Below are 19,448 nucleotides of genomic sequence, written 5' to 3' on the forward strand. Positions count from 1 at the left end.
CTTGATTTTTAGGTTCACTTGTTGATAGGTATGTATTTGTTGTCACTTTGTTGTTCATAAGTTTTATCTTTACCTTTTTCTTCCTCTTCTTAGAGAATACCCTTCAGCATTTCATATAATACTGGTTTGGTGGTGATGAACTCCTTTAGCTTTTTCTTGTCTGTGAAGCTCTTTATCTGACCTTCAATTCTGAATGATAGCTTTGCTGGGTAGAGTAATCTTGGTTGTAGGTTCTTGCTATTCATCACTTTGTGTATTTCTTGCCACTCCCTTCTGGCCTGCATCGTTTCTATTGAGAAATCAGCTGATAGTCGTATGGGTACTCCCTTGTAGGTAACTAACTGTTTTTCTCTTGCTGCTTTTAATATTCTCTTTTTGTCTTTTGCTCTTGGCATTTTAATTATGATGTGTCTTGGTGTGGTCCTCTTTAGATTCCTCTTGTTTGGAGTTCTCTGTGCTTCCTGGACTTGTAAGTCTATTTCTTTCACCACGTGGGGGAAGTTTTCTGTCATTATTTCTTCAAATATGTTTTCAATATCTTGCTCTCTCTCTTCTTCTGGCACCCCCATAATTCAGATGTTAGTACGCTTGAAGTTGTCCCAGAGGCTCCTTGCACTATCTTCATATTTTTGGATTCTTTTTTCTTTTTTCTTTTCTGGTTGGGTGTTTTTTGCTTCTTCGTATTTCAAATCTTTGACTTGATTCTTGGGATCCTCTAGTCTGCTGTATATTATTCTTTATTTCAGTCAGTGTATGCTTAATTTTTGATTGGTTCTTTTTCATATCCTTTAGGGTCTCACTAAATTTCTCGGAGGTTTCTAGAAGATTCTTGAGTAACCTTATAACCGTGGTTTTGAACTCTATATCCAGTATTTTGCTTTCATTCATTTCTTTCATTTGTGACTTGTTTCTTTGTCTCCGCATTTTGGCTGCTCCCTGTGTTTGTTTTCCTCAGTGTTCCAAGATTTTAAAACACCAGTGATGCAATAGTTGCTTAAGATGCAGATGAATACAGCACTCTCTTAGCCCATTTGTTATCAAAGAGTAGCCAATCTAAAAAAAGTTCAGGAAAGCTTTGAAATGAGAAGTTTTTATAAAACTATTCAAATGAAGAACAGTGTTAACCATCAAAAAGAGGCAAGAAGTCCAATTTGGATTATAAGGAAAAAGAGTAAAATTAGAATTTTTCAGTATTTGACCAGATTTTTTAGATAAGAAATTGCCTTATTTGGCCGACAGACTGTTACTTTCAGAAATAGCTGTTTACTTCAGTCTACTTGCCAGGTGGATGCCTGTAGTAAAATTAAGTCAATCAAGGTATGACAGTGAATCACATTATCTCTAAGACCATTCCCTTTTTTTTTTTTGTACTGACTATTTACCTGGTGTATTAGTTTCCTAGGGGAGACATAACAAATCTCCACAAACTGATGGCTTGAAACAACAGAAGGATTTTCGCTCCCCGTTCTGGAGGCCAGAATCTGAAATCCAGGCATCAGCAGAGTCAGTTCCCTCGGGGCTCCTGGCCGTTGCCACCACGACGTGGCTTACAGATGCATTCCTCCAGTGTCTACTTCCACTTCCACATTGTCCTCTTTCTGCTTGTGTTCTTTTCTTTTCTTATAAGGACGCACTCATTGGATTTAGGGCCCAGTTATCTTATCCTTACCCTAACCGGGTTTGCACAGACCCTATTTCCAAATAAGATTACTTCCTGAAGTTCTAGGGGGACATGAATTCTCAGGTAACACTATTCAGCCTGCTGCACCCAGCAACTTCCTACACAAGCAGTAGTTGAAAGAGCAAGGACCTGGGATTCAAGAGGCTTGTCTCTGGTCCTAGCCAGCTCTGCAAACTCTGGGGAAGCTTGTCATTGTCCCAGTTCTCAAATGAGGAGGTTGATCAGTGAGTAATCTTCCAAGATTTCTATTTGTCCTGAAGTCCAGGTTAAATGAGGAGGAGTCATGTGCAGAGCTGATTTCTAGCTCCGTCCCTCTTACTTCTCTCTGGCCCCTGATTGTTTCTGTGCGGTTTTTAAAGGTATGAAAAGTATCAGAGGGGCTTTGGCATCTTTGGATAAAATATGGAATATTACTATTCTTGTCTGTAAGTGAACTGAAGGTATTCCTTATGGATTAACAAAAGAGACTTGGTGTATTTAAAGAAGGTTTTCCCATTCCTTTTGTCTTTGCCTCCACTGTTTAAAAACAAAAAGAGAGAGAAGAAAACATTTTAAATTACTTTGTTGCCCAAGATTATTTAACAGTCTCAAATAGGAGATGGGACAATTAGGTTCCAAAGTGTTTTAGTTTAATATTCTCTTCTTCAGTAATTGTACTAAGTGATGAAGAAATGCATATGATTGTAGATAGTGGGCAGTATCTGACAGTCCTGATCTGAATTACTGGAATGGCAAGGTTTGAATCTCTCTTAAGGAGAGAGAGTTCACATAAAGGCACAGGAAAAAAAGAACGTTCGCTTGTTATTCCTTGCTTAAGAGAGTCAGTCCCTATCTCGTCTGTGTGCTCACTAAGGCACAAAAGGAGGAATTTCTGGCTGCAATTTTTATAGACTTCAGTGTTATTGAAATGAAAGTGCTTCAAGGACATTTCCATTTGTTACTAGCTTATGGTTTCTCATTTCATGTAAATTATTTTGCCACTTTTCATTTTAATTCTTTGCTGTCATTGTCTGGCAAAACCATCATTTGGTTTCGCTCTGTGAAGATATTCACCGATTACTCAGCTGACAATGTCCTTTGTCTAAAAATGTGTAGTATCCTGTGGATTTATTTTATCACTTTTTTATTGTTACCTGTAGGTTTCTGTTTATATTTCTTTCCCTTTTTGTCTTGGAAAATGTCTAGAGCTATAAACATCCTTACATGGACAGAAGTATGTTTTGAAGAGTTCCAGTTCAGACACGTCTCTTTAAGAGTCTTAGAGCCAAGTTCTACAATGTATCTACCTGATAGAACTACCTATTCTTTCAACATAAAGGTTAAAATGCTTCTACAATGTATCTACCTGATAGAACTACCTATTCTTTCAACATAAAGGTTAAAATAACTAGTGTGTACTACCTAAGACTATTGGGGAAAGGGGAGCAGGTGCCTTAACCCGGGAGGTGAGGCTGTCTTGAATGAGTTTTATTACCATTCTGAAACATCTCTTGAATCTTATCTTTCCTCTCTCTTTGCATGCCTCAGCCTACTTCATACCCTCTCCCCAGCTATTGCCACAGCTGCCTGGCTTCTGCCTCTAGTATCAACAGAGATATTTCCCTACAAAAATAAGTTTGGTCATGTAATATCCCTGCTTAAAAACTTGGACCCAATGTTTTTCTTCATTTTGTTCTCATATACAGTATATTCCAGACACACCAAACTCCTTCCCATTTCAGCACATTTTAAGCTCTTTCATGATTCCCTTTCTTTATACACGGTGCTTCCTCTGCCTCCTATTATTTCTGTCCACTCACCCTCCCTGCTGTTTCTTTACGACCCTGCACAAACATTGATTCCTTTCTGCTCCCATATATTTATACTCAGACCACTAATATAGTCCACTTTACAATATTTATAATGTGTTTCGTTACATGCATATATCCCCTGGTGACTACAATGGGAAGATTTGTCTGTCTGGTTTATCTTTGTGACCATTTAGCCAATTGCCAGGTATAAACTAAGACTCATTCTACATTTTGGGGTGACTGAATGAATGATTAATCAATGTCCAAACTGAAAATCATTACACTTATTTCCCATCTTCATTGATAGTGATTGGTTCTATACTATTCAAAAATAAACACTATCCTACCTAATAAAAAGGTAATATGCAAATTGACCATACCATGGATACACCCACAAGCCACACCCACAAGCCAATCAGAGCAGGTATGCAAATTTACCCAATCAAGATGGGTACAGCCACAGAGAGCAAGGTTTCCCAGGTAACAGAGGAAGCCAAGCTTTCCGCGAGCTGTTGCAGGCCTAAGCCTCCACTCAAGCTACAAAGTTTCAATTATAGAAGGTAAACAAATTCAAACAGAAACGGCGGCAGAATGGAGCTTGAGAGAGCAAGCCAGGGTTGCCGGCAGCAACAGGGGAAGCAAAGCTTTCCACAAACCCTGTCCGGGCCCAGCCTCCGCTTAAGGCTACAAAGTTTCAATTGTAGAAGGTGAATTAACTGCCACAGAAATGGCTGCTGCCCCAGGCTACAAAGTTTCAATTGTAGAAGGTGAATTAACTGCCACAGAAATGGCTGCCGGTGGCGGAGGGAGCAGCAGGCTTGGCTCCGCTCCAGGCTACAAAGTTTCAATTGTAGAAGGAAAATAAATTCCAGATACCAGGGCCTCCGCTTGGGTTGCCAGGGGGCGTGGCTGGCCTGCAAACCACCACAGGCCCCTCGCTCAGGCCGCCCCATGCCCCAAGGGAACCCCCACCCTGATCTGGGACACCCTTCAGGGCAAACCAGCTGGCCCCCACTCCTGCATCAGGCCTCTATCCTATCTAATAAAAGAGTAATATGCAGATTGATCATCACTCCAACACACAATATGTCTGCCCCCATGTGGTCAAAGATCCTGCCCCCATGTGGACACAAGATGGCCACTACAAGATGGCCAGCAGGGGAGGGCAGTTGAGAGGGACCAGGCTTGCAAGGGAGGGCAGTTGGAGGTGATCAACCCTGCAGGAGAGGGCAGTTAGGGGTGACCAGGCCAGCAGAGGAGGGAAGTTGGGGGCAAACAGGCTGGCAGGGGAGCAGTTAAGCATCAACCAGGCTGGCAGCGGAGTGGTTAGGGGGTGATCAGGCTGGCAGGCAGAAGCGGTTAGGGGCAATCAGGAAGGCAGGCAGGCAAGCAGTTGGGAGCCAGCAGTCCTGGATTGTGAGAGGGGGTCCCAGATTGGAGAGGGTACAGGCTGGGCTGAGGGACAACCCCCCTCCGTGCACAAATTTCGTGCACTGGGCTTCTAGTACAAATATAATTGTATTTAGCTATATCTTAGTCTAAAACCCCTGAATGTAATGTTAACGTAAAAACATTCAAACCTGTAAAGAATTTTTGTGAGTTTATTTGAGCCAAACTGTTGACAATTGCTGGGAAGCAGAATCTCAACTGATTGGGATAGTGCTCTGGAGAATGGCGGTTTTTCACCTTGTTTTATACATTACAATAAAAAGAGGAGACATGGGTTACATGAAATCCATTGGTGATAGATTAGGGAGGTGGGAGAAAGCAAAGCAGGGAAACTTCTGGAATTGAATAAAAAGTAAAATGATAGATAACATGCTTTGTTTACATACCTAGGTGGTTACAGGATTGTTAACAGTCAACAATTAACATGATAACAATGAAGGAACTTATGGTCTCTGTCCAGGCACCCCATTGCATTTCATTATGCCCTGAGGGGTCTGGAAAAAGGGAAGCTACAAGTTACCCATTTCATACGTATGTTATCTTAGATGCAAAATGACAATGAGTTCAGTTAAGGTATAGATTGACCTTGTCAGTGAAAATACGGGCCTAGGACATGACTACCCACCATAACTGCTTTTAGTTAAAGTTTTAATTTCAGACTATCCTTTGTGGTTACTGCAGGTCTTAGAGTTTGCAAGACTGCCATGCAGGATTTCCCTGAGCTTGTCAGGTTAGCATGTGGAGCCTTTCATCCATAGTACCTAGAGAAGATAATGTACAATATGTTGAAATTCCAACTGGCTTTTTCCTAAAAGAGATATTATTGGTTTCATTAAAAGTCTTAACTGAGCAGGCCAGTGTGGCTCACTGGTTGAGTGTTGACCCATGAACCAGGAGGTCATGGTTTGATTCTCCATCAGGGCACATGCTCGGGTTGTGGGCTCAATCCCCAGTAGGGAGCGTGCAGGAGGCAGCCGATTGATGATTCTCATCATTGATGTTTCTAACTCTGCCTTTCTCTCTCTGAAATCAATAAAACATTTTTTTTTTCAAAAGTCTTAACTAAAACCACTGTTTTCACCTTTGTTTCCTTTTTCATTCATTTATTCCTTCATGTATTCATTTATTCAAACATCTGTTGATGAAATAGTTACTTATTGAATATCTGTTATAAGCCAAGCAGATTCCTTGGGCTTGAAAAGCTCCTCTTATGAGTAACTATATAGAAACTATAGTTATTGTTATCTTTAATGTTTCCTTTTTTCCTGAGCAATTAACAAATGTTCTCTTTCACAGAGCACATGTGAAAAACACTTGGGAGATTTTTGTTGATGTTAAATTCAGATAAGTAAAATATGTGATGGTGACCATATCAATTATTGTCTAAAATGGGATACTTCTGGGGGAGTGAAAAGGAATCCTATCTAATAAAGAGGGCATATGCTAATTGACCCTCACGCCATCACAAAGATAATAAGGAGGGAATATGCTAATTGACTGCCATGCCCTCAAAGATGGCAGCACCCAGTCTCCAGCCTGAGGCACAGGCAAGCCTCGGACCCACCCAGGGCCGCCTGAGGCTCAGGTAACCAGGGCCAGCCAAGGCTTGCACTGCCGGCAGTGGCAGCAGCAGAGGTGTGATGGGGCGTCACCTTCCCCTGATCACTTCCCACCCCTGAGGGCTCCCAGACTGTGAGAGAGGGGGCAGGCAAGGCTGAGGGACCCCCCTCCAGTGCATGAATTTTCATGCACCAGGCCTCTAGTGTGTTAATAATCCAAGACAACAGCATTATCTCAGACAAGCCAAGATGTACAATCACCCTATAAATAACTGCTATAGTCTAATCAGGTTGTATTACTAGTTGCCTTCTTTTTTCCAAGCACAGCTTATGTTTTTATGCCTTTGTATCTTGGTCTTTATTGCTAGCTTTGCCCTTTCCTCTCCAATGCCTAGAGCTTGTGCATCCTTCAAAAGCTGCCCAGATCAATAAGCTTTTCCTGATCAGCCTAGTCCATACAGATATCTCTCCATCCTGAATTTATTTAGCATTCACTTATATACTTTATTAGCAACTACATTTATTCTGGTTTGTCATAGTTATGTTATTGTTTTGACTCCTTTTGTTGTTTAACTTTTTCATATCTTCCTCCTCAACTGAACCACATGTCCTTAAGATCAAGGTCGATATTTTGAACTTACATCTACTCCTCAAGTGCAGTGCCTTATTCTTACTCATATAATACATTTTTGTTGAATATTTTATTTCCTGCCTAAAAACTCTTCCACTTTGCCCTAGCTGGTTTGGCTCAGTGGATAGAGCGTCGACCTGTGGACTAAAGGTTCCCAGGTTCGATTCTGGGCAGGGGCACAAGCCTGGGTTGCAGGCTTGATCCCCAGTAGGGGGCGTGCAGGAGGCAGCCAATTAATGATCTTCTCTCATCATTGATGTTTCTCTCTCTCCCTTAGTCTCTGAAATCAATAAAATAATTATAATAATATAGAAAACAGAAAAACTCTTCTACTTTACATCAGTATTGTGTATCTGCCCTCCCCCCCAAAAAAAGCTTTAAGGGCTTTGCAATGAAAAATTATGATTATTACATTTTAAACTTAAATATTTCTCATCTTAAAATATGATTTTGTCAGTTTAGATTATACTGTGTCTTGAATTAACATTTTAAATATTTAAAAATTATTGATCAAGAAAAAGGTGAGTGATACCCAACATACCCACTACATAGTAGTACATTTTGATGAAAATTAATGTTTTGAGTATACAATGGAGTAAAGTCAGTCTCTTCAATTGGACAGCTACATGCAAAAAAATGAAACTAGACCACCAACTTACACCATACACAAGAATAAACTCAAATACTTAAATGTAAGTTGTGAAACCATAAAAATCTTAGAAGAAACCATAGGCAGCAAAATCTCAGGTATCTCTTGTAGCAGTATGTTTACCAACACATCTCCTAGAGCAAAGGAAACTACGGAGAAAATAAACAAATAGGTCTACATCAAAATAAAAAGCTTCTGCACAGCAATAGAAACCATCAACAAAATGAAAAAGGAGATCACTACACGGGAAAACATATTTGCCAATGATACATCTGATTAGGGGTTAATTTTCAAAATATATAAGGAACTCATACAACTTAACAAAAGGAAGACAAATAATCCAATTTAAAAATGGGCAAAGGACCTAAGTAGATACTTCTCCAAAGTGAACATATAGAAGGCCAAGAGTCATATGAAAAAATGCTCAAAGTCACTGTTCATCAGAGAGATGCAAATTAAAAGGATAATGAGGTATCACATCACACCTTTCAGAATGGCTATCATCAACAAGTGACAAATGTTAGCGAGAATGTGGAAAAAAGGGAACCCTCATGCACTGCTGGTGGGAATGCAGACTGGTGCAGCCACTGTGGAAAACAGTATGGAGTTTCATCAGAAAATTAAATATGGAGCTGCCATTTGACCCAGTGATCCCACTTCTAGGACTATATCCTAAGAAACCCAAAACACTAATCAGAAAAAATGTATGCACCCCTATGTTCATAGCAGCACAATTTACAATAGCTAAGATCTGGAAACAGCCCAAGTGCCCATCAGTATATGAGTGAATAAAAAAGCTGTGGTACATTTATACCATGGAATACTATGCAGCAGTAAAAAAGAATCTCTTACCCTTTGAGACAACATGGAGGGACCTGGAGAGTCTCATGCTAAGTGAAATAAGTCAGTCAGAGAAAGACAAGTATCACATGATCTCACTCATATGTGGAATCTAAGTAACAAAATAAACTGATGAACGGAGTGGATCCAGAGACTTGAAGCATGGAATAGAGTGTAGAATCTCAGAGGGAACTCGGGGGGAGTGTGGGTGGGTGGGAGGTAATCAACCAAGGACCTTGTATGCATATATGCATGGCCCATGGACACAGACCATGGGGCATTGAGGTCCCAGGGAGGGGAGAGGCAGGGGCGAGGGCGGGCTGGAGGGGGTCAATGAGGGAGAAAAGGAGACATGTGTAATACTTTGAACAATAAAGAATTATATATTTTTTTAAAAAACTTTAACTCAAGTAGTATATGCCATGGATAATTACAAATACTAACTTAGCTTCCAAAAATACTGATCCATATATACTTTCCAAACATAAATTGTTTATGGACTTGTGTTAATCATTAAACTAGTTCTTAATTGTTTCAGTGTTTTCCCAAAATTCTTTTACTTAAATTTATAACAGCATGTGTTCATTTCAGAAATTTTAAGTATATAAAGCAGCATGTGAAAATCAGTCTTAATTGCCACCTGTCTTCCAGCCACCTGTAGCATTTGTAACAGTTTAGTATGTATCCTTTGAGGCCCTTTTGCAATAATCCTATACTATTGATTGTCAATTGTTCATTTACAGTGATAGCCATTTCTTTGGGAGGCCCCTATGCTGGGTTGATGGTGACTTTGTTCATCTTTATTGCTTGCCAACACTATCATCAATGAGGTGTTTGTATAAGGATGAGTCCGACTTACATCCTGGCCTCAGGTGGCTTTCAGTATAGTAGGAAAGAGATTTTTACATTGATAACTGTAATACAAGGTGAAAGAGGTGCATGAGAGGAACAGGTGAAGTGCTATGGGGCTCACAGGGTGAGGAAAATGTTTACCTTGATTGCCCAAGAGGTAATATTTGAGCTGTGTCCTGAAAGATTTGGGTTGGCAGGAGGCAAAAAGGTAGGGAAACTGGCAGGAGAGAGGCAGAGATGCAGGTGATTTACAATGTTATTCCATTTTCCTAGACCACAGTGTGCACATATGAGAGCAGCAGCAGGTAAAGGTGTAAAGGTAGTTTGGAGAGAACACTGAACACCTCTATAATAAATCTTTAGGAAATTTTGAACAGAGATGTGCATTAGGAATATTAATCAGACATTGGAGGGTAGAGTGTCAGTCACAGACTTTGCAGTAATTTGGAGGAAGAGTTACCAAAGGAGATATAGTGACCGTAGAGCTGTTGTTGAAACATAGAACCTCTAGGTCTTAGCAACTGCCATATTCCATCAGATCTAAAAAAGCTATGCTTATAAGACACACCTTTATCTTATGTACTAACGAGGGGGGGAAGCATTGCTAGTTAATTTTCAGACACCACCAGTTATAAGATATATCCTGATTTTAGAGATTATAATAATGAAATGTACATCATAGATTATAATAAGAAATGTACATCATAGATTATAATAAGAAATGTACATCATAGATTATAATAAGAAATGTACATCATAAATTCAGTAAAATAGAGTAATTTCATGGGTTGGGGGAAAGATGGGGTATGCATGTAAGTAAGGGGAGAGTTTGAGAAAATGAAAGAAGTGGGGGATGAGAACAAAGACACAAGGGAGAAGTAGACCTGGAAGAGGAGAGGACGTCTTCCTCTGCCATGGGATGAAGGAGCAGTGACTCAGAGGTTTAGAAGTTGAGAAGCTAAAAACATTAACTAAACTCATTTTAAATAACCAACATCTTTGTGAAAGAGGAGGCAAGGTCATCTGTAAAAAGGACAGTAGTGGGTTTGAAGTCTTGGGACTTAAGAAGTGGAAAGGTTTCAGGTAAGTGGGGCATAAAAAGAGTATTAAAGAGACTTGGTTAGAAAGGACTAAAAGGCCCTGATACCACAACCAGACAAAACACTACAACAAAAGAAAAGTATAGGACAGTGTCCCTGATAAACATAGATGCAAAGATCCTCAACAAAATATTAGCAAACTGAATTCAGAAATACGTTAAAAAGATCATACACCAGGATCAAATGGGATTTATTCTCATGATGAAAGGTTGGTTCAATATTCACAAATTAAAGTGATAAACCACATAAACATATTGAAAGATAAAAATCAAATTATCATATCAATAGATGCAGAAAAAGCATGTGACAAAACCCAATAGCCATTTATGCTAAAACTCTCAGCAAAATGTGGATAGAGGGAACATGCCTCAACACAATAAAGGCCATATATGACAAACCCACAGCTAACATTATACCCAACAGTGAAAAGCTGAAAGCTTTGTCTTAAACATCAGGAATAAGACAAGGGTGTCCACTTTCAACATTTTTGTTCTGCATAGTATTGGAAGTCCTAGCTACAGCAATCAGACAAAAAAAGAAAAGGCATTTGAGTTGAAAAGGAAGAAATGGTGGTGGGAAACTGGAAGTACATGCAAAGGAAATGAAACTACACCACTTTCTTACACCACATATAGGAATAAATCCAAAATGCATTAAAAATTTAAGTATAAAACCTGAAACCATAAAACTCCTAGAAGAAAACATAGGCAGCAAATTCTCTGAATTGCTCTTGGCAATATTTTTTGGATATGTCTCCTTATGTGAGCGAAACAACAGTTACAAAAAAACAAATGAGACTACATCAAACTAAAGAGTTTTTGCACAGTGAAGAAAATGATCAACAAAATGAAAAGACAACCTACTGAATGGAAATGGAAGAAGATATTCACCAATGATATACCCTAAGGGGTTAATATCCAAAATATATAAGCAACTCATACAATTTAACACCAACAAAAAAAAACAAAACACAGCCTGGCTGGCGTGGCTCAGTGGTTGAGCGTCGTCCTATGAACTAGGAGGTCACTATTTAATTCCCAGTCAGGACACATGCCCGGGTTGCAGGCTTTGTCCCAATGTGGGGTGTGCAGGAGGCACCCGATCAATGTCTCTCTCATCATTGAGGTTTCTAGCTCTCTCTCTCTCCCCCTCCCTCTCTGAAGTCAGTAAAAATATATTTTGAAGAAACGGGCCAGGGATCTAAATAGACACTTCTCCAAGGAGGACATACAGATGACATATGAAAAGATGTTCAACATCACTAATTATTAGAGAAATGCAAATTAACCTTTTGCACTCGGATGTCGAGTGTGACTCGACATGGTTAGCATTAGAATAAAGGAATCGAGAAAAAAGCAAGCGAGTGCAAAGGGTTAAAACCAGAATGAAAGGTCACCTCACCCTGTCAGAATGGCTGTCTGTAACAAATTAGCAGACAAGTGGTGGCAAGGGTGTGGAGAAAGGGGAACCTTCATGCATTGTTGGTGGGAATGCAGACTGGTGCAGCCAGTGTGGAAAACAGTATGAGGCTACCTCAAAAAATTAAAAATAGAACTACCATATGACCCCGCAATTCCACTTCTGGGCATTTATCCAAAGAAGTATAAAACACTAATTTGAAAAGATATGTACATCCCTATGTTCACTGTAACATCCTATATAATAAAGAGGTAATATGCAAATTGACCCTCACGCCCTCACATCACAAGATGGCCGCCCCACGTCGTCACAAGATGGCCGCCCCGTCACAAGATGGTCACCCCACGTCATCACAAGATGGCCACCCCCATGTCATCACAAGATAGCTGTCACAAGATGGCCACCCCCACGTTGTCAGAAGGGGAGGGACCAGACCTGCAGGGGAGGGCAGTTGGGGGGGGGAACCAGGCCTGCAGGGGAGGGCAGTTAGGGGTGATCGGGCCAGCAGGGAAGCAGTTAGGTGTCAATCATGCCAGCAGCGGAGCAGTTAGGCATCAATCATGCCGGCAGCGGAGCGGTTAGGCGTCAATCAGGCCAGCAGTGGAGCGGTTAGGGGCAATCAGGCAGGCAGGCAAGTGGTTAGGAGCCAGCAGTCCCGGATTGTGAGAGGGATGTTCGACTGCTGGTTTAGGCCCAATCCCAAACTGGCAGTCGGACATCCCCTGAGGGGTCCCAGGTTGGAGAGGGTGAAGGACACCCCCCCACCCCCGTGCACGAATTTCGTGCACTGTGCCTCTAGTTATTTATAATAGCTAAGTAGGGAAGCAACCTAAGTGTCCCTTCGATAGACAAATGAATAAAGATGTGACACATATATACAATGGAATAGTACTCAGCCATAAAAAAGAATGAAATCTTGCCATTTGTAACAACATAGATGGATTTAGAATGTATTACGCTAAGTGAAATAACTCAAAGACAAATACCATATGATTTCACATATATGTGGAAGCTAAAAAATAAAATAAACAATACAAATACATATAAAGAACAAATTGATGGTTGCCAGGTGGGGGAGTGGTTGGGGGAATGGTGAAATGGTGAAGGGATTAAGATAGACAAATTTCCAGTTATAAACATAGTTATGGGATGTAAAATATAGCATAGGGAATGTAGTCAATATTGTAATAATCACATATTGTTTCAAGAGAGTACTAGACTTACCTACCTGATCACTTCGTAAGTCATATAGCCATCTAACCACTATGTTGTACACTTGAAACTGATGTAATATTGTATGCTAATAGTAGTTGAAAAATAAAAATTGTTTAAAGAAAGGAATGAAGTTTTCTCATCAGAAATGAGGAATCCAAGTAAGGCTGAAAAGCGTGGGTTTTTAAGGAAACCAATTAGTTGTATTTAATGACTTCGTCCAAGAACACTTGATACCTGAGAGAAGGATGAGGAAAACAAGTGGAAGGTGCTTTCTGCAGGGTAGGAGACTGGCTGTGTAGGTATGGTGAGGGGCAGAAACACTATATGATCTAAGTTTCTCCTTAGGCATATTGTTAAGTACAGGCTTAACCAAATGAGAGGTGAGGCCAGGAGAAAGCAACAGATAAACAAATTTTTTTTTAAGTTGGAGGGTAGGGAATTAAGGGATTTAAGATTATAAAGAAAGTGAATAAGTTATTTTGAAAAGGAGGAGTATGTAAATAGAAAGTTGGGGAATTTCAGAATTTAAGATTATAGAGGTAGAATTCTGAGGGTTGAGTCTAAAAAACTTATCTTTCAAAACATAGATGGGAGCATATCTCTTGTGGCTTGAAAAACCTCGATTTCTGGGTGAAGTCTTTACTACTTAAAGAATAGGCAAGGCTCATCACAAACTGGACCAACCTACTTTTCCAGGCGAATATGTCCTCATCTCTTGTGAACCCCGTATTCTCACCACACGCTGCACAGATTCCTGAAGGCCTTTACCTGCTTTGCCTTGCACATGCTCTTCCCCTTGCGTGAAATGTTCTTCCTCCTCTTTGCCTTGCAAACTTCCGCCCATCTTCAAGCCTAACTCAGGTGGCACTTCCTCTGCCAGGTCAGAACCTGTCTCATTCTCTTCTTCACCTATAATGCAAGTACAAATAGTAGGTGTGTAGTATCTGCTTTTGTTGTCTCTGTTGTGGAATTTTAAAGGAATGAGTTAATCTGGTGCTTCTCAAACGAACGTTAACCGAATCACCTTAGAGATCTTGTTAGACCTCAGATTCTGGCCCTGACCGGTGTGGCTCAGTTGGTTGAGCACTGTCCCATGCACCCAGAGGTCGCAGGTTTGATTCCCCATTAGGACACATGCCTGGGTTGCGGGTTTGATCCCAGAAGGAGGTGTGCAGGAGATAGCCGATCAATGGTTCTCTCTCTCTCCCTCTCCCCATCTCTCTCTAAAAGTCAATTAAAACATCTAACAAAAACAAAAAAAAACTCTCATTTACTCTGAGATCCTGCCTCTCTAACAAGCTCCCCGGTGGTGCCAGTGTTGCTGGGTGGAACTCATCCAGCAAGCCTTTGCCCAAGTAAATAGCGGAAGTGTAGTAATGATAAAGCTTAATAGGAATGTGGAAGTGGAGCACTTATGGGGACAGAGACTTGAAAAATCCTCACTGTGAACACTGGAGTCCTTAAAATGATAGCAGAACACCACATGGGAAGAGATGCTTATCGTGGAATAAAGCAGGAGACCAGAGTGGGGGACAGTAGCTGAAAAGGCTGGGATGATATAGTTCTGTGACTTCTGCCTTAGAAAAGGAGGTGTTGTCCGGTGCTGGCAGCTGCTGTGTCCGGACTGCAGTGAAAGATGCTCTCCAGGGGGAGGGCTGGGGAAGAGGAGTGGCGGGGGTTCACTGGAAGGGTTAGGGGCCTCCGTGTTTACTCCAAACAAAATGGCACTTCCCCCAATGTGGACAGGAGTGTGAGGGGAGGTACCAGAATTTGATAAACAATCATTTCCTGATCTTAAGTTTCCAGGTTCAAAGTAGGAAAGTTCTCTTTCTTTTTTTAAACTCATAAATGACGGGGAAAGTAGCACTAACAAGCATCCTGCTCTCACATATAGTCTCACAGGTCTGATGATGGGTGCAGTTAACCCCATTTCTTTTGTGCACTGTTGTGCAGAGGGTACAATAAGTACCCATGTACTGTTTAACAATAGAGGAAAGGCAAAAATAAAGAACTGTTACATCTCCTCCCACTCACCCCTTCCCCCACAAAGAACTAATCAATATTTACCGCCTGATGCGTATTCTTCTAGCTTTTATCCATGCAAATTTATGTGCATAGACAGGAATTTTTCAAATTCCATCATGGTGCTTTTGCAGGCACATTATTCTGCAGACTGTTTTTCTCACTTAGGATAGGTCATAAACATCCCTCCAGGTCAGTGGATAGAGCTCTAACTTGTTTTTTTCCTAGTCATTTTAAAATAGCTGTGTATAAATATAGATGTCCCATAATTTGTTCTGCCATTCTCCCATTGATGGAAAATTGGGTAATTTCCAATTTTGGCTACTACAAACAATCTGACACACACAAAAAGCCCTATTGTGACAGTGCCTCAGTAACAGAACTCTGATTTCAGCCAGCCACGCATATCACAGTAGCTTTCATATCAAGGACATTTCTGAATGAAGCTTAGCAGTGGCTAGGCCTGTGCTACCCAATGTAGTAGCCATTGGTCACATGTAGCTATTTAAATTCGTTAGAATTAAATCACATTAAACATTTACTTCCTCAGTCACATCAGCCTCATTTCATGTGTTCAGCAGCCACGTGAGAGTAGTGGCCACCATAGTAGACAGCACAGCACAGACCATTCCACCCTCAGAAAATTCCACTGCGCAGCCTGGACTAGACACTCTAGTGCTACACCCTAGAGAAGGAAGTGTTTCTCAGTGGGCTGGTGTTGTAAGAGAGCAAATTTTTAAAAGTACAAACTGTGTTTTAATTGGTTGCCTCTGCAGTTACTTCAACGAGAATCAATATCCAGATGAAGCAAAGAGAGAAGAAATTGCAAACGCTTGCAATGCAGTTATACAGAAGCCAGGTAAGGCAGCGAGCTGTGCTCTGCGGGGCAGCTCTCGGCTTCAGGTCCTCGCTTAGGACACGAAAGCCCCCGACTCATCCCACTCCGTGCTCTCCTCTGTGCCATCCTCCTGTGGAGAGGCACGCCCTGTTCTGGTCAAACCACACTTCTTGGGGACGTGACTGTGCTACTCCAATCAGGTGTTCATATGGGAACGTTTCCAGGGAGTGTCCCTGATGAAGAGGCAAGAGCTTGAAATTATTTTTTTTAAAGACTATAGATTTCTTTTTCCAAAAAATAGCATAAATGTATCAATTCCAAAATAGTTTAAATATTTAATCAGAGTTTGTTAATAAAAATGTTGGCATAGAATTTTTTAACAATTGTAAATTGTCTAATTTACAACCGAAGAGCGAACTGTGTTTGGAGTTGGCTTTGGGAGGACTTCTGCTTAGCCAGGCGGGGCTGGGGGGCTCCATTCTGAGGTCCTGCTCTCATGCGCGTCAGCAGAGCCACTTAAACACACTCGTCCTTTCTTCCAGGTGCTGACATAGTCCACATTTTACAGTTTTTGTTACCAGAAACCATTCATTTATGACAATCCAATTGATCTCCATTTGGCCCATTAATGTGATTGGCTTAAAGGCTGTAAATTAAAGTATAAATGCTTTGTAATAATTAAATAGTAATTTATTCTCCCTTAGCTAGAAGCCTGACTGCTTAAAAGTCCAGAGCCTACAAACTCAGCTCCACCATCATCTACAAGTCCCATCCCTAAAGCTGTGGGAACTCCAACTCTTCCTGGAAAACACATTACCCCTAGCTCATCAAGGCCCTAACCTGTTTTCTGGAGTCTCTACCCACGTGGATTAAAAGCTGAGACAGGAGAGGACAGGGTGGGAGGGAAAGGTACAGGTGGTTCCTTGTTGGCAAGCATGGTGCTGTCCATAAGAAGTCACATTTGACAGCAAAGAAGATAATAATCTAAAATGTTCATAGTTACAGTCATGGATGGCTAAGTAACATTTAGTCTCCAAGAAAACATGAGACAGCAGTAACTAGTTAGTGTAAGATCTGAAAGACGTACGTAAACCAGCTATCTGAAAACCGGTTAAGAAATAGCATATTCATCTAGAATGATGCTAATTAAATGAAGCCTCTGTGTGCTCTCCTGTGAACATCAACCCTAGCAGACTGACGCTGTGATATCCTTTAGGATTGTATTTAATACTGGAATTCTTTAAGATTGTGTGGCTTTCTGAATTCAGGCATTTTATGTTACGAGTTGCTATTTGTGTCTTTATTCAATAATAATTTGAGTACGAACATTGTACTAGGTGTTGCAAATCCCCCCCCCCCCCGTATCTGTTATTTCAACAATAAGTGCACAAAAGAACTTTTAAAAAGAAAAGTATTACTCCTTAAAACTAGTCTCAGATATAGATTATCTGAATTTTATTGCATGCATTCACAGGCAAAAAACTGTCAGACCTGGAGCGAGTTACCTCCCTGAAAGTGTATAATTGGTTTGCCAACAGGCGGAAGGAGATCAAGAGGAGAGCCAATATCGGTAATGTATCAGGGAGGCTGCTTCTCCTTTCGGGCAGTGAACACTGTCTATTTTAAGCGGGACTTCAGTTTAGAACTGCAGGTCTAAAGTACCCTACATTTTAAACCTAGTAAGAATTGTCCTTATGTTTTTCTTCATTGTATTTTTAATAACCCAGTTATTATTTAAAGTATTTGTGTTACAATAATAATGCCATTATTATTTCTCAAACTCATTGTTCTTAATGTTCTAGACTCTAGAATGAGACATGGTCTCTGAGCAGTTACTCCTGTGGTGCATGTTAAAGACACTTGTAAGGTCTGGAGAGAAGGAATGTGAAACCCCGGCTTCTTTGTTATTACCTGGTTATGACCTCAGTATTAAGGAACATCTAATTATTAGGGTTTGAATGAAAGAATCTTAGACAGGGAACATAGCAAAAGGCAGAGATTTTAAAAAGAAGGGAGCATTTAAGAAATTGATGAGCTTATGGCGGTGGGGAGGTGGTTTTGAGCTTCTAAAACTGTGATTCATTTTAAACTTACTCCCTCTTCATCATTACAAATCTCAAACCCTTTAACGAACCCCAAGATAGGAGGTCCATGTTATTAGTTGGTAAGAGTCAGTTAAGCACCTAACAGTCAACCACGCAAACGCAGCCCACACAGCAGCAGGCCCCAGAATGCACACGTGTCCCTCCCCTGACCTCGTGCCCTGAGCTCCATCTGTCTGCAATTTCAAAGAAACAGAACATAGGGAAATCTAGGTTCTTGTTTAATGACGTTCTAATTCCTCAACACAGAAATTAATTCAGCATTTAGGCCATTATGATGCTGTAACAGATAATTTAGGGATCTATTTGCTTTTTTCGAAGAAGCAGCAATCCTGGAGAGTCATGGGATAGATGTACAGAGTCCAGGGGGCCATTCCAACAGTGACGACGTCGACGGCAACGACTACTCCGAGCAGGTAAGTGGCTGAGCAGAGGATCAGGGTTACAGAGCGGGTGGGAGAGTATGACAACTCAATTCCGCGGTGCGTTTGGTATGGGTGGGGAAGAGGAGACAGTCTGATGTCCCTCCACACTGTGCTCGTGTGTCTAGTTGGATTTTTGTGTAATTAGAAAGGAATGTGGTAAGATTCAGTTGTCCTGTTGAATTTGTGAGAAATCGTTATTCACCCACATGGATTTATTGTCATACAACAGGATACTTGGCAAGTACGCAATGGGGAGGAGGAGGAGGGAAGAAGTTCAGAGGGAGTCAGAGAAGCAGAGAAGGTAGAAGAAGAGAGGAGGATCTGATCCAAACAAGCAAGTTACACCATTCACCACACACACACTCACTGTTTGAGAAACACTAGGGGCTGCTGGGTAGCTGTACCCAAGCCTAAGCACCACCGATGGATGGCGCACAGTGGAAGGCCCACCCCCGCGCCCCATCGCAGTGGGAACCGCGTGCTGAGATGCGTGGTTCTTCCAGAGTCTCCGGCACATTGACACACACACCCTCTCATAAATGCATGCCCTCTACCTCACCCGACTTATTCTTCATTGCTTGGGGGCAGAAATATATTTAATTATAGCCACTGGATGGAAAAATTCAGTAACTAAGGATGTGGGACGTTCCCCGCCCCCCATATCTGTTGACAGATTTCATTTACATTTTTTAGGATTTGAAATTCATTTCCATTGGGAATGTGGTCACTTCTCCTGGACCCCAGGAAGGAAACTTTCCTATGGCGTATGCCCCTCCCTTGCTGCTCAGCCAGCCCTTAAATCCCGCCCACTGTGCTCCTTCCGCCTCCGGTGTCACAACCTGTTCACAGACACTGCGCAACCTAAGACCAACCCAG

The 19,448-nt window shown here is 41.2% G+C and overlaps 1 protein-coding gene across 9 annotated transcripts in view; it reads left to right on the forward strand.

Moving 5' to 3' along the window:
- HMBOX1 (homeobox containing 1) overlaps nucleotides 1–19,448 on the forward strand; it is a 192,782-nt gene that overhangs the window by 158,497 nt on the left and 14,837 nt on the right. For 3 of the 9 annotated variants that reach the window (XM_079773342.1, XM_079773343.1, XM_079773344.1), the window contains 4 exons: nucleotides 15,984–16,066; nucleotides 17,520–17,615; nucleotides 18,469–18,563; nucleotides 18,802–18,873. In XM_079773342.1, coding sequence (XP_079629468.1) covers nucleotides 15,984–16,066; nucleotides 17,520–17,615; nucleotides 18,469–18,563; nucleotides 18,802–18,873 — 346 coding nt within the window. Of the gene's footprint in view, nucleotides 1–15,983; nucleotides 16,067–17,519; nucleotides 17,616–18,468; nucleotides 18,564–18,801; nucleotides 18,907–19,448 lie in introns of all 9 variants that reach the window. The other 6 variants (XM_079773345.1, XM_079773346.1, XM_079773350.1 and 3 more) reach the window with 6 other exon arrangements.

Source organism: Cnephaeus nilssonii (assembly GCF_951640355.1).
Source record: "Cnephaeus nilssonii genome assembly, chromosome: 5".
NCBI classification, from domain to species: Eukaryota; Metazoa; Chordata; class Mammalia; order Chiroptera; family Vespertilionidae; genus Cnephaeus; species Cnephaeus nilssonii.